The 14384-nt window shown below is 46.1% G+C and overlaps 1 protein-coding gene across 3 annotated transcripts in view; it reads right to left on the reverse strand.

Annotated features, from left to right (window-relative positions):
• The window catches only part of DIP2C (disco interacting protein 2 homolog C), an 851589-nt gene extending 843650 nt beyond the window's left edge, over nt 1-7939 (reverse strand). Inside the window, exon 1 of one of the 3 annotated variants that reach the window (XM_029588529.1) lies at nt 7528-7939. In XM_029588529.1, the coding sequence (XP_029444389.1) occupies nt 7528-7612 (85 nt within the window). In that variant the 5' untranslated portion in view covers nt 7613-7939. The remainder of the gene's footprint in view (nt 1-7527) is intronic. The other 2 variants (XM_029588527.1, XM_029588531.1) reach the window with 2 other exon arrangements.
• Nucleotides 7940-14384: the final 6445 nt, after the last annotated feature.

Consider the following 14384-nt stretch of genomic DNA (forward strand, 5'->3'; position numbering starts at 1 on the left):
AAAACGTTATGTAAGTCACCTAGTTATCAATTTACAAACCTTAGACTTTAAAAGACACCAAATAAAGAATTTAGAAACCCCAGTCAAATTTAAAATCCCTTAGATAGGGAGAGTCATGCTGACTTTAGCAACTCAATAAAATAATGATGCCGAAGGAAGTGCAACCTTCAGGAACACATCAGAGTGCTCCCAACCCCAGTCAAGCAGCCCTTCTTCTACTCTGGAGGATCAAGGTCACCTGGCAGGAGAGCATCACCTTGGTGTGGCAGGAAATGATCCTGTATCTAAAACCAGCCATCAAGGTGATGCTTCACCTTCCCGCACCAAGGATGTGTCCCCAGGGCCGTGAGCCCAGGAAGGAAGGGGTAGGATGGCTATTGTAGCTGGCAATTCAATCACTAGGAATGGAGACAGCTCGGTGGCTGGTGAGCACGAGGAGTCTTGGCAACTTGCCTGCCTGGTGCGAAAGGGCCGGGGAGGAGCCAACTGTTATGTTACATGTGTACCAATGACATAGGAAGGTTCTGGAGGCCAGATTTAGGCTCTTCAATAGGGAACTGAAATCCAGAATTTCCTGGGCTGCGTTCTCAGAAATGCTCCCCGTTCCACGAGCAGGACCCCAGAGGCAGGCAGAGCTCCGGAGTCTCCATGCGTGGATGAGATGAAGGTGCAGAGAAGAGGGGTTTAGGGTTTGTTAGGAACTGGGGGAACATACTGGGACAGTGGGAGCTCATTCCGACTGTATGGGCTCCACCTTAACCAGGGTGGAACCAGGCTGCTGGTTCTGAGGGATGTCCCTTCCAATGATACGTGCAAAACAGGGAAGTTACAATATCCCAGTAGAGAGGTTGTGCTTAAGGGCTGAAGCAGCTCAGGCGGACATAGACAAAGAGCACCCAGATGTGAATGACTCTAAATTACCTGAATCGTTTGCTAACAAGCAGGTTGTGAATACAAAGAGAAATGAAACTACAAATAAAAAGCATATCTGAAAATGTCTGTATCCCGTATGCCTGAAGTCTGATCGTGGTGAATCAGAATATTTGTTATAGTTGCTCAGAATACGCACCATTCCCAACAGCCTCCTCAGTAAAAACAGGCAAAAGAATTCAGGGGATTTTTTTTTGCCATTTGTTTGTCCTCCCTGGGCACCTTTTTTGCCCTTTGGTTCAAACAGGGGCCCAAGTGACTCCCTCACAGACTTTTTGTTTCCAATACACTTGAAAAGGTTTTCATTATTAGTTTTTGCATCACTGGCAAGATTTTTTTCTCACAGTCTCTCTCGACCTAACTACTGTTCTACATCTAACTTGCCAGGGTTCGTGTGTTCTTGCCTATTTTCATCATGTGGGTCTACTTTCCACTGGTTGAACGATGCCCTGGTCACCCCATCTCAAGAAAGACATAGCGGAACCAGAAAAGGTGCAGAGGAGGGCAACAAAAGTGATAAAGGGGATGGAACGTCTCTCCTGTGATGAGAGGCTACGCAGGCTAGGGCTCTTCAGCTTGGAAAAAGAGACGACAGAGAGGAATGGTAGAAATGTATAAAATCATAAGTGGGATGGAACGGGTAAATAAAGAATGATTATTTACTCTTTCGAATAATGCTAAAACTCCATGAAACTAACCACCAGCAGATTCAAAACAAGTCACAGAAAGTACTTTCTCACTCAGCGCACTATCAAGCTGTAAAATCTGTTACCAGAGGACACGATCGAGGCAACTAGCACAGCGGGATTTAAGAGAGACTGGGACAAGTTTCTGGAGAAAAAGTCGGCAGCACAATATTAGTCAGGTAGACAAAATAAAGATTTTTTATTTTTTAAATTTTTATATACCGATGTTCCTGTATAATATACATATCACATCGGTTTACAAGGAAATAAAAACCGTCGCCTCATGGGCGACTTACATTGAAACAAGTAACAAAAAGGAGCTTAGTGGAACTTACAAAGAACGATCATGTCTAATTAAATTGCAATAACGAACTATTCAGAAACTTATGTACAGAAGGGGATAGGGGGTCAATGTCAATAAAGACATTGTATTCTTCCGGCCCTTAGTTCTCCAGGAATGCTTGGGTGAAATACTAAGGGGCGGATTTTAAGAGCCCTGCTCGCCCAAAGATATTGCTATCTCTGAGACTGACTAACAGGAATCAGATCTACTTTATGGGATCTACCAGTTACTTGCAACCCGGACTGGTCACCGTTGGAGACAGGATGCTGGGCCTATGCTCGATGGACCACAGCCTGACCCAGCATGGCAATGTGTCTCAGAAAAGTAGCTTTATTGATGTGCTGTACTGATCCGCTGCACTTCGACTATGCTGATCTGCTCCAGGGCAATGAATGGCTCTGTTACATGATGGCATGGGTGATCATTCCCTCAAAGGAGTTGTTATTTTGAAAAAAAAAAAAAAAAACAGAAGTGTGAAGGAGGGCAAATGGGAGTTTGAAAAGCAGCAACTGTAAGTTAAGTCATGCAAAATATCACCTCTGAATAGCAAAGGCGGGCAGAACTACTCATCAGCATCCTCATTATCACTCAGAGCAACTCCTCATTACAAGGATTTGTGAAGATCAAGGCTGGCGGTGTACAATGTAACAATGCTTAGTACATCTGGCCCTTAGTCAGGGTTTTACATTAGTCTGTTTTACGTTAAATTCTTCTGAACCCTGTAATATGGCGGCTTCAATAAAACTATGGGTTTCCCACCAGTGCCAAATAATCACAGCTAGCCTTTCAGTGTGGAGCATGCAATTTTGATCTGTATCGCTAAGTAGCAGCAAAGAACACTAGGAAAGAAAAGAGACAAGGTGGAAAAAACCACCGTAAAACAAAAGCTAAGGTTAAATTACAACTTTAGTCATTATTTTTACCTTCGCCACTGTCTCAGAATCAGAATCCAAATGAACAAGCAAATCTCACGCCAGCCTGACAAAGTTGCATCCTATCTGACTAACTTCAGGGAAAGAAACTGGTTTTCTCTGTTCGCCATACCACATCCGCCAACAAGAAAAACAAACTCGAGTACCGAGTGCGTGTGTTTCCAACCTCTCTCTCTCCCTTGAGGGCTATTTGGATCCCAGGACCCTGCACAGATTATGTTATAAAGAGGTCTAGAATGGACGTCGATGCAGTTAGGAGGCAACATGCAACGCTGATAGTCCAGAAAGCCTTTGCCATCCTGAATTAACATCTATTATGGGCAGGTTTCAAGTTCAGGTATTAGAAACCACAGGGAAGGCCAAAGCTCTTCAGAATTAATCCTTCCTGTGCCTCTGGCCAGGACGCTCCAATTTATAAGCACTTGAGATGGCAAGAGGTGGGGGAGGGGCACATCACATCTGCCTTCTACATTTCAGCAGAGAACACATCTGTTCAGTTACCACGTTTTCTTGCATTTGTGCTTTCCCGACGCACTCTTAGGCCGAATCAGAAGGCTTTCGCTTGCTCTAACTAAAATGCACACCCGATGAACACACGCAAAATCTATTCTAGAAGCATTTGGTGACCTGAGAAAACATCAGCAGAGACACCAATTGCAACGCAAAAAACCATAAAATGTAAAGATGTTGGACCTTCCATTTCACCATTTTGGCTCTACTGAACTTTACTTTTCAAAAGGGGGGGGGAGGAGGGCTCCGTTTCATACTTGTGGCAAATAAATTTAAAAAAAAAACAGCCCACCATGTTAAGCATAACTTCACAATACAATTAATGCATTTCCATAGCCATCCACTAATCACATCACCTAGCTGTACTTTGGGTTAAACACACGTGCAACTACACCATGTGGGACTTTAAATTTTGAAAGCACAAAAGTTGGCTCAAAACCAAATGTCTGAATGCACAGCATGCTAATTCTGCCAGCCACAAAACCCCTCAACAAATATTCCTACTATTCAACTCTCTGTGATACCTCTATTCCTATACAATGTCAGGAAATATGCAATAAAACAACAGTGGCCACCACCTTACTCCTCCCTCTATAGCGCAGGCTAAAACGTGCTCATGAAAAAACACAGACTCAGCACAGGGAGAGTTAGCTATATCCTAGCTGCCAGCCCAAAACTCTGTTCTGTGCTTGGCTCAGATTTACATATCTCGCAATAATTAAATTGTCATTTGCCGTGCAAGGCCTGCAGGTCCTGAACACCTACTGCTTACTAGAGCTGTATGGCTGATGTGGCCACACAGAGCATCCCTGTGGCGCTTCGTAGGGACTCGTCCTGCATGCAGACACGCTGTGGATCTCCAGCGGGCTGCGCAAGGCACCATTCCTCCTCCACACACACACACACACCCCACCCTTGCACAATGCACCACTGGGGTCAAGGTCAATCCTGTTACTAAGGCGTCCCCTCCCCCCCCATGCTAAAATCCTGATTCCAAGTGCCAACCTTTCAGTACTGCAAGGCAATCCTTTTTGATGTAAATCAAGCAATACCTTCCTATACCTCAGCCCACTGTGCACCTGGTCATGTCTTTCTACATGCAAATTGCTTTTATGATATTGATTCTTTGGTTAGTTGTTGCTAGGGCATGTTTGACAACCCTACAGTTCATGGCAATAGCTCATTAGGACTTTATTTCTCTGGACTGGCAGTTTTCTAATGCTCCTTCGAGCTTTTAATTCATTCAGAGCCAATCTCTACTGAACTACTGAGCCATTCCTTTGCAACCATCCAGGAATTTTCTTCCATTTTTTTACAAACCCCTGCTCAACCGTAATACTTAAACCAGCACCCCCCATGTCTGGCCATCAGGTGCTGCCACCGTGCCACAGCCAGGACTCCCTTCTCTCCAGAGGCTGAGGTCACTGGCCCACAACATCCCTAGCCCCAGCCCACCCAAGCAGCAAAAGTCTGGCTCAGGAATGAAAACCAGATCTCTGGCATGACAAACACACAGCCTGCCCTGTCACAGATATATATATATATTTTTTTTTTTTTTAGGATGGTTTCTCTAGACTTATTCTCATGAGTCACAACATGTGGCCATGTTTTCTCATATTGGATTTTCTGGTTCCTTCCCCACCAAACTGAGAAATGGCAGAACTCTGGGAGTAAATTATATGGAGGAGGAAGGCAGACAAATGCCCTCCCGATCTGCAAATACCCCTCTCTCCCAAAATCCCAGAAGAAAGCCCAAAATTCACATATTATCATCAGGAGACACCGGATTTCCTCATGTACTTAAGCATCACTGTATTTACTTTCGGCTATAACTAGTGTGCTGTGACAGCATTCCTCCATTTCACCCAAGTATGCAGCTGGTAACTCAACCCACGGCACCTGTAAAACATCCAGAGAATACCATATTTCAGGTACCTAGGGCATGGAGGAGTAGCCTGGTGGTTAGAGCAGCAGACTGGCAGGACTCAACTCCCGCCGATGCTCCTTGTGACCTTGGGCAAGACACTTCACATTCCACTGCTTCAGGTAACAAACTTGGATTGTGATCATTCTGAGGCACGGAAACACCTACTGTACCGGAATGAAGCTCAGATCTGGAAAGGCACGTAATTAAATCCATAAAATCATATCCCAATCATTACAAACCGGGGACACTTTAGGATAGGGTCCTATTGTACCAGACTGTAAAGTGCCCTGGTTTCACGAACTATAAAAATACCAAAACAATAATATTAAGTGGAATGCATCTCGCAGGGAGTCCTTGATCACACATATCACGCTCTATACTCAGAGGAACCCACAGCACACGGGATTTCTACACCGGCATTGTATTTACTACAAAATAATTCAGCGTTGTCATATTTTTTTTTTTCTTAAACATGATGCCAAGCTGGGGTGGGGAGGGAGATGAATACATATTTTAAACAGGAGAAAGATAGCTAGATGAGCTTGTGCCTGTCTCACAATGCACAATCCCACCACTAAAGCCCCTGGCTGCTAATGCACATAATCCTGCCCTGAAAGGGTTAAATGGGAAACAAAGTCAAGACACAGCTCCTCCCCCCACTGATGAAATTGGTCAGAGTTGATTTTTACTTGTTGGCTGGAAGCCCTTAGAAAACCGTTACTAAATAAATAAATAAATAAGGTACAATATATTGTGATTGTTTCAGCCACTAATTTGAGAGACTATTGTTGGGAGGGAGTGGGGAGAGGATGAATGGTGTTTAAGCACTGATTGCTTTCTACCAGCATTTCAGATGTTAGGCGCGTTAAAGGCGTATGGGGGGGGGGGGGGCGGCTTACTGACCATCTCCATCCTGAATGTATCTTGAACTTCAACAGCAGGATAAAAACACTTAGCGAGAGAAAGGGGAGGGAAATCCTGCATCAGCCCTCGGCAGAAAACGGATGACATTTTTTTTCCACGCACATGACCTCCACGACCACAAACCACCAACAAAAAAAAAAAGGGGTGGGGGATCCAGCCGCAAAATCGGACAAAGTGAGTTAAACACATCTCAGGATGGGAATTTTAGTGAGGGAAAGTCGTCTGTCCACACGCCATAGTATAACAAATGCATAAAGAGCTCACACTAATACAGTACCTACCGGGGTGGGGGGGCTAAATCTCGGTTTTGCAAACCAGAAGTCACCAAAGCGTTAAATGCCACTATCTAATCTCAAGACAAAAACCATCCCAGCTCACTCCTCATCCCCTTTTATAGGCAGCAACAACAACAAAAACACCCATGTGCATCACATCAAGCCCTAAAAACCACTATGCTTAACGGATCCTTTATGCACAGATAATGAACAAACCCAGCCCCTAAATACACAGCAACGGGGGGCTGGGAGGTTTGTAGGGTTTTTTTTTTCTCTCATTGTTTCCCAAATGTCTTAAATAATATCTTTTTCTCTCGCCACAATCTTTTCATCTTCTGGGAGAACTCACTAAAGCCCTGCCCTAAATATTTTTCCATCTTTCCAGTAATAAAAAACGAAAAAAAAAAATAATCCTACCAACCAGAAAAAAAAAAAAGAAGCAACATCGTACCGTGGCAAATCACACTCTCCCTTTCTCCCAGTGACAAGAGGTGAAAATTATAAAACACAAAATATAAAGAAAGAAAGAGCAGAAGAGAAAGGGGGAAAAAAAAATCACCGCACGCCATGAAGAAATGTATTAAAATAAACATGCATACCAAGATCCATGTCAAACAATAAAATAAATGCAAATAATAGAGTGCCTAAGATGCTTTGAATTCGATGCAAAATTCGAACATAAAAAATGTTATGTTTCCATTTCTGGGGCATTATAAAACAATGTCAGATAAGTACATTATTTCCGGAAAAGGCGGGGGGGGGGAATAAATACTACTGCTGCAATTAAAAAAAAAAAAAAAAGAGATGCCATCGGAAACGCATCTGTGCCCAAATATTAAATGGGAAGGGCATCAACCTATGGAAAATGTCACTGTTAGCGCACAGGAGGGGGGGTGGGGTGGCGACCAATCCATCCCCCCCTCCCCTGCGCGCTGCAAACCGGGGCAGGGAGTGGGAGTGGGGATGGGGTGGGCGAGCGAAAAGAACAAGGAGGCTTTACCTTCGGACAGCTCCAGCTCCAGCTCCGCGAGCCGGGCTCTCACCTCCAGCGGCAGGGGCACGCTCTCCAGGCTGCGGTCCGCCATGCTCCGGCTCTTTGTCTGCGCTCCTGGCTGACGCTTAGCAATGCATCGGGAGGAGCAGCAGCGGCACTGATTTCCCGACGGCTCTCCCGCTCCTCCGTCACTGCAACCGCGCCATGCCCGCTCGCTCCGGCGTCCGGGGAGCGCCGCTTGCACACGGTGCCGGCCGCAGCCGCTTAAGCTCGTGCCGGGGGGCTGGCGGGGCTCGGGCGGCGGCGGCGATTGCTGCTGCTGCTGCCTGGACGGAGAGCGCCTGTCACGGTCACGTGAGCCGCCGTGCTGCCGCCTCCGCTCGCCGCGAGGGGGAGCCCGAGTGCCGAGCGACTGGGAATCTGGGGAAGGGGCGCAAGGGGATCAACCCCACCCCCCCCCCAATCCATCCAGCCCTTGGTGCAGACACTTCCTTAGCGGAACTTGCACAGAATGATCTATTAATAATGCTATGGGCCTGATACTGTCAGCGTATAAGAAGTGTAGGAGACAAAGCACATAGTTCCAAGGTCCATGTCTTGAGGTCGCGGGAAGGTCATGCTGAAGGTCACACAATGACCTTGTAGCATGGTAGTGGAAAGAAGCTGGAGGGATGAGATGATGTGTCAGGGTTTTGCAGTGCTGCACTGTGGAGCCCTGTTAACTCAGCAATGCCTCCCGTTTGCAAAAAATAAAACAAATAAATAACCAAAAAAAAAAGTTTCTATGATCCACTGATTGTAAGGGGAAATTGCTTGAAAGACTGTTGACTTAAAAAGAGCTAAAAAAAATACATGGGAAGCCAACACACTACCATATCATGGGTTGCCATAGTGATCCATAGGCAATACCACTAAAATCAATACCACCCTAGCAGATTACACCAGATTTCCAAAAAACAGTTTCTAATTTGAGCAGTTTCTTTTTACCTACTGGTAACTCTGACCACAAGCCCCTGTGTGTCTTGTTTGGATGCTTGTGAATGATCAGTAGATTTATAAACTTACCAAATTCTGGCAGCAGCACTACAGAGTTCAGGTTTGGTTAGACTTAACATGAGACTTGCTGTGATGAGCAATGTTGCCCAGTGAATCTTCTGTCTCTCTTCTTCTGCTTTACTCTCCTCCTTAGTTTCCCTGCCATTCTGCTTACCAATATATTTCTAAAATATGTTTTTACCCAGGCCCTGCTGGTCCTCTGCCTGAAGCACCTGCTCACTTATTTATTTATTTATTTAGAAACTTTTATATACCGGTATTAGTGGGGACATCATACCGGTTCACATATTAACAAAAGATTTAGAAGTACATTTCAACAGGGGAGGCGAACTGGGCAGGGGGTTAACCTAGAGCAGTAGGGAAAATAGATTAAACAACAAGAAATCAACAAGAGGTCATAACAAGAAGACAACAATGTACATTGTGATTAGATTCCTTAATATAAGGAAAAGGGTGGTCACCTAGGGGGTATGAGCAATAGAGGGAAGGGAGGGTCTATTCTGTGTAGGCTTGGTTGAACAGGAATGTTTTTAGTTTCTTTTTGAATTTGATGGCGCAGGGTTCGAGGCGCAAGTGGACGGGTAGGGAGTTCCAGAGGGCGGGGCCGGCAATGGATATGGAGCGGTCACGGGTGGAGGAGAGATGAGCTGCCTTCAAGGACGGTACATGTAGATTACCTTTGTTGGCAGATCTGGTGGCTCGGGAGGACAGGGGCGCAGTGAAAGGGAGGTCAAGCCAGTTGGAGTTGTGTGTGTGGATAGATTTGTGTACTATGGTCAGGGTCTTGTAGTGTATACGGAAAAGGATGGGAAGCCAATGTAGATCCTTGAGGACAGGGGTAATATGTTCGTGTATGCGTGTGTTGGTAATGAGCCTTGCAGTGGCGTTTTGCAAAAGTTGAAGGGGTTTTATTGAAGATAAGGGGAGCCCTAGGAGGAGGGCATTACAATAGTCCAGTTTGGAGGTAAGGGTGGCTTGGATCACTGTGCGGAGATCTTGGGTGTACAGCAGGGGTCGGAGTTTCTTAAGAACGTTGAGTTTGAAGAAGCCTGCTTTGAGGATAGATTTGATTTGTGGTTTCATGCTAAGGTTGGGATCAAGGAGAACTCCGAGGTCCCTAACAGCTGGTTGACCTGAGAGGAGGTTAAGTTTAGGGTCATTAGGTATGAGGTCAGGCGGTTGCGAGGAGATGTGGAGGAGTTCCGTTTTGTTTGCGTTGAGGGCAAGCTGAAGGTTGGTGAGGAGGGAGTTGATGGCTGCAAGGCAATTTTCCCAATGCTCCAGGGCGTCAGATATAGAGCTATGAATGGGAATGATGATCTGAACATCATCAGCATAGAGATAGAATTTGAGTTTAAGGTCAGTGAGGAGCTGGCAGAGGGGGGTGATATAAATATTGAAGAGGGTTGAGGAAAGAGATGAGCCTTGCGGGACTCCTTGTTGTAAAGGGTGTGAAGCAGTGAGGTTGTTTCCAATTTTGACAGAGAACTTTCTGTTTGAAAGATAGGATTTGAACCAGGCGAGAGCTATTCCTGAGATGCCGATGCTTTCTAGCCGTGTCAGGAGGCGGTGGTGGCTGATGGTATCAAAAGCCGCCGAAATGTCAAGGAGGGCAAGGAGGTAGCTGTGGCCTTGGCCCAGACCTCTGAGGAGGTAGTCGGCTAGGGAGAGGAGTAGGGATTCGGTATTAAAATGTTTTCTGAAGCCAAATTGGGAAACATGGAGGATAGCGTGATCTTCAAGGTAATCCATCAGTTGTGAATTAACAACTTTTTCCATTAGCTTGGAAATAAGAGGGAGGTTGGAGATGGGGCGGAAATTGGAGGGGTCTTTAGGGTCTAGGGAGGGTTTTTTAAGAAGGGGTTTGACGACAGCGTGCTTAAGTGAGTCTGGGACCATCCCATGGGTGAGGGAGCAGTTGATAATGTCTGCTATGGCTCTAGCTATGCTGTTTGGGATGGCTATTAGCGCTTTGGTTGGGATGGTGTCGCTAGGGTGAGAAGCTGGCTTAAGTTTACGAAGGAGGCTAATGATTTCCTTAGAGGAAGTGAAGTCAAGAGTGGCCATTGTGGGTTGGGATGAGGCGGGGATAGGAGTAAGGGTGGTGGGGGCACAGAGATTGGAGAACGGAAATCTGGAGAGGAGGTTGGCGATTTTACTCTGGAAGTAGATGGCCAGTTCCTCACATTTGGCGGCTGCCTCAGAGTATGGTATGGTAGGAGGGATGGGGGTGGTGAGGCTGGCGACATAGGAGAAAAGCACTTTGGGGTTGAATTTATAGTCATGGATTTTTTTTGAGTAGAAGTCACGTTTGTGTTTGAGTGTAGATAGTCTGTATTCGTGTAATGCTGTTTTGTAGCTAGAGGAGTGTTGCGGGGTAGGGTCCTTGCGCCATATTCTCTCTTTCTGTCTGAGATTATTTTTTAGGATTTTTAGCTCTTGGGTGTACCAGGGCTTGGAGGGTTTCGCAGAGGTGTTTATGACTCGTTTAGAGAGGGGGCATAGTTTATTGGCTATGTCTTCTGTAAGGCTATTCCAGGACGCTAAGGCTGTGTCGGGGTCAGAGCAGATTAGGTTTGGTAAGGACGAGGCTAATGCATCTGTAAGTTTGTCGCTGGGGCAAGTTTTTCTGGAAATTATGGTAGTGTGATGTGTATGGTTACTAGGAAGAGGTCTCATGGCAGAGAGTCGGCTTTCAATGAGGCAGTGGTCGGACCAGGGCACTGGGGTGCAGGTGGGTGTGGTGGTGGTTTGGAAGCTAGAGTTGATAAACATCAGGTCTAGCGTATGGCCAGCTTTGTGGGTTGGGGTTACTATGATTTGTCGGAAGCCTATGGCAAGGAGGGATTGAATGAAGGTGTCGCAGGATGCAGTGGGGGGGAGAGAGTCAACGTGGAGATTAAAATCTCCGAGGATGATGGAGGGGGTGTCAGTTTTTATCCATTCTACAAAAATTCAATTAAGGGAGACGGGTCGGACTCAAGGATGGTGGGGGGGGCGTAGACAAGACAGATTTGCAGGGCATCTGCCCTAAATAGACCTATTTCAAGTTTGGGTGGAGTGGCTATGCTGATGGGTTTGAGGTTGAGGAATTGTTTAGCTGCTAAGAGGATTCCACCTCCTCTTTTTTTGGGTCGGTGGATGGGGAAGATGTCATAAAGGGTGGTTGGGAGTTGGTTTATATGGACGGTGTCTGAGTCTTTGAACCATGTTTCAGTGACTGCACAGATGTCTGGTGTGCAGTCCGTGAGCAGGTCATTGAGGATTGGCGTCTTTTTTGATAGGGATTGCGCGTTGATAAGAATGATAGAGAGGGTGGTGAGGCCGAGGAATTGTGTAAGCGGTGAGGTAAGGATGGGGATGAGGGATTTGCGGAGAGGGGGGGGTGTGGCGGGGGAGGAGAGGGGGGGAGGTATTCTGGAGAGTGGGTGGTGGATGCGAGGGATTGCGTAGGCAGCCATATTGGCACCGCTAGCAGTCAGGTGGGGTGGTGTAGTAGGGGTTAAGGAGGAGAAGAGGAGGAGGGTGGTGGAGACGGGTGCAGTAGGGGAGTTATTTGATATACAGTGCAGCAGGTTACATACAGTGAGATAATGTACATCTGGTAACAGGTATGTAGAGCAAAGAATGGTGAAGATTGCAATGCTCACCAGGTGGCGACAGCTGTGAGGGTGATAGTCCGGTTATAAGCTGGTAGTGGCTGTGAGGCACTTTCACTGCATCAGCGTCTTTCCTTGTCTTTTCTTGTCCAGGGTTCTAGGAACAAGGTAGGTCTTGGCAGCAGACTAGCAGGCAGCGCTGCTTCAAGGCCAAGGGATTGTAGAGTGATGAACGGAGGGACCAGGGTAGTGGCTCCGGGGTCCTTCGGACTGCCTAAACTGCCTAAACTGTATCTATTTTTAGGTCTTAAAAGGGTATGATAGGAGGGTGCATAATGAATTCCATAAGTAAGTTGGATGATGAAGCTATAATCTGAGCCCAGTTGATTCATTAAGAAAGTGAGGAGGGTGCAAACTTTCACAGAGTGGAGGAATAGCCTAGTGGTTAGAGCAGTGTGCTGTGCTGTAGTAAACCTAGGGTTCAAGGCCTGTTGCTACTCCTTGTGCCCTTGGGCAAATTGCTTTCCTCTCTACTGATTTAGGTACAAAGTTAGATGGGTGAGCCCTCTAGGGAAATACCTCTAATACCTGAATACAAACTGCTTTGAAGTGTCTGAAAAGTGGAATATAAATATAGAGCAACAAACATTTTTAGCATTCACCCTATCTTCTTCCTGCTCTATGCAAAATTACATTTAGCAACAATTAGGAAAAACAGTTGATTTAAGAAATGGGCTGTTTTAATGATGGTTCTATCCTGCCAGTAGGGATGTGAATCGTTTTTTGACGATTTAAAATATCGTCCGATATATTTTAAATCGTCAAAAATCGTTAGAAGCGCGATACAATAGGAATTCCCCCGATTTATCGTCAAAAATCGTAAATCGGGGGAAGGGGGAGGGGGAGGGCGGAAAAACCGGCACAATAAAACAACCCTAAAACCCACCCCGACCCTTTAAAATAAATCCCCCACCCTCCCGAACCCCCCCAAAATGCCTTAAATTACCTGGGGTCCAGAGCGGGGGTCCCGGTGTGATCTTTTACTCTTTTACTCTCGGGCCTGTGGTGCGTTGTAGAAATGGCGCCGCTGGACTTTTGGCAAGTCTTGTGGGGGTCAGGAGGCCCCCCCAAGCTGGCCAAAAGTCCCTGGGGGTCCAGCGGGGGTCCGGGAGCGATCTCCTACGCTCCTGACGTCGGGGGACAAAAAACAAAATGGCGCCGGCGCTACCTTTGACCTGTCATATGACAGGGCAAAGGTAGCGCCGGCGCCATTTCTACAACGCACCGCAGGCCCGAGAGTAAAAGATCACACCGGGACCCCCGTTCTGGATCCCAGGTAATTTAAGGCATTTTGGGGGGGTTCGGGAGGGTGGGGGATTTATTTTAAAGGGTCGGGGTGGGTTTTAGGGATGTTTTAGTGTGCCGGTTTTCCCGCCCTCCCCCGATTTACGATTTACACGATATTTACAAAAACAAAACCGCGACGATCCGATTCCCTCCCCCCCCCCCAGCCGAAATCAATCGTTAAGACGATCGATCACACGAGTCACATCTCTACCTGCCAGAGGGCCCGGTGTCTAAGAAGCTGAGGCTTTCTGGCTTCAGTCTGAAGATCTGGGATCCTATAGTCGCTCAGAACCTGCCAACTCCAAACATTAGTGAAGCCAGCAGACCCAGGTAAGAAGCTTTGATGTTCTACTGGTTTACCCTGGGACCTGCACCCCCTAGGGTCAGTCCTGGGTAAATAGCTTTATTTTTGGTCATCGTTTTTTGTTTTTTTTTGTAAGTGGAATGTTTAAAGCAGGAGTTCTACTTATCTTGATTCTACAAAAACAAATCTTCACTTCATTTGCTGGTTTTATTCATTCTTTCTGGAATGTTTTGCAAGATCTTTATTTTCTGTTCATATATAATTTATTTCTTAGATTTTTTTCACAGTTTTAAAATAAAAGGACACTTCAGTGTTTACAAATGATGTATAAAACTCACTGCATCAAGATAAATTCTCAGCAGTCATCCTGTATTAACACCTTACATGGATCATTATGATTTACTTTTCAAACCGTTGTATTTAGTTATCTAGCAATGCAGTTTGCTGAGCATGAGAAACTTTAAAAATATTTAAACTGTCCCTCCCTATAGGCATAGCCTGTCGGTCGTAGATGGCTGCGACTGCTGTTGCTCACCTCCTTCTTTGCAGCGTTGACC

The sequence above is a fragment of the Rhinatrema bivittatum genome, chromosome 2 (genome assembly GCF_901001135.1).
Source record: "Rhinatrema bivittatum chromosome 2, aRhiBiv1.1, whole genome shotgun sequence".
Lineage (NCBI taxonomy): Eukaryota > Metazoa > Chordata > Amphibia > Gymnophiona > Rhinatrematidae > Rhinatrema > Rhinatrema bivittatum.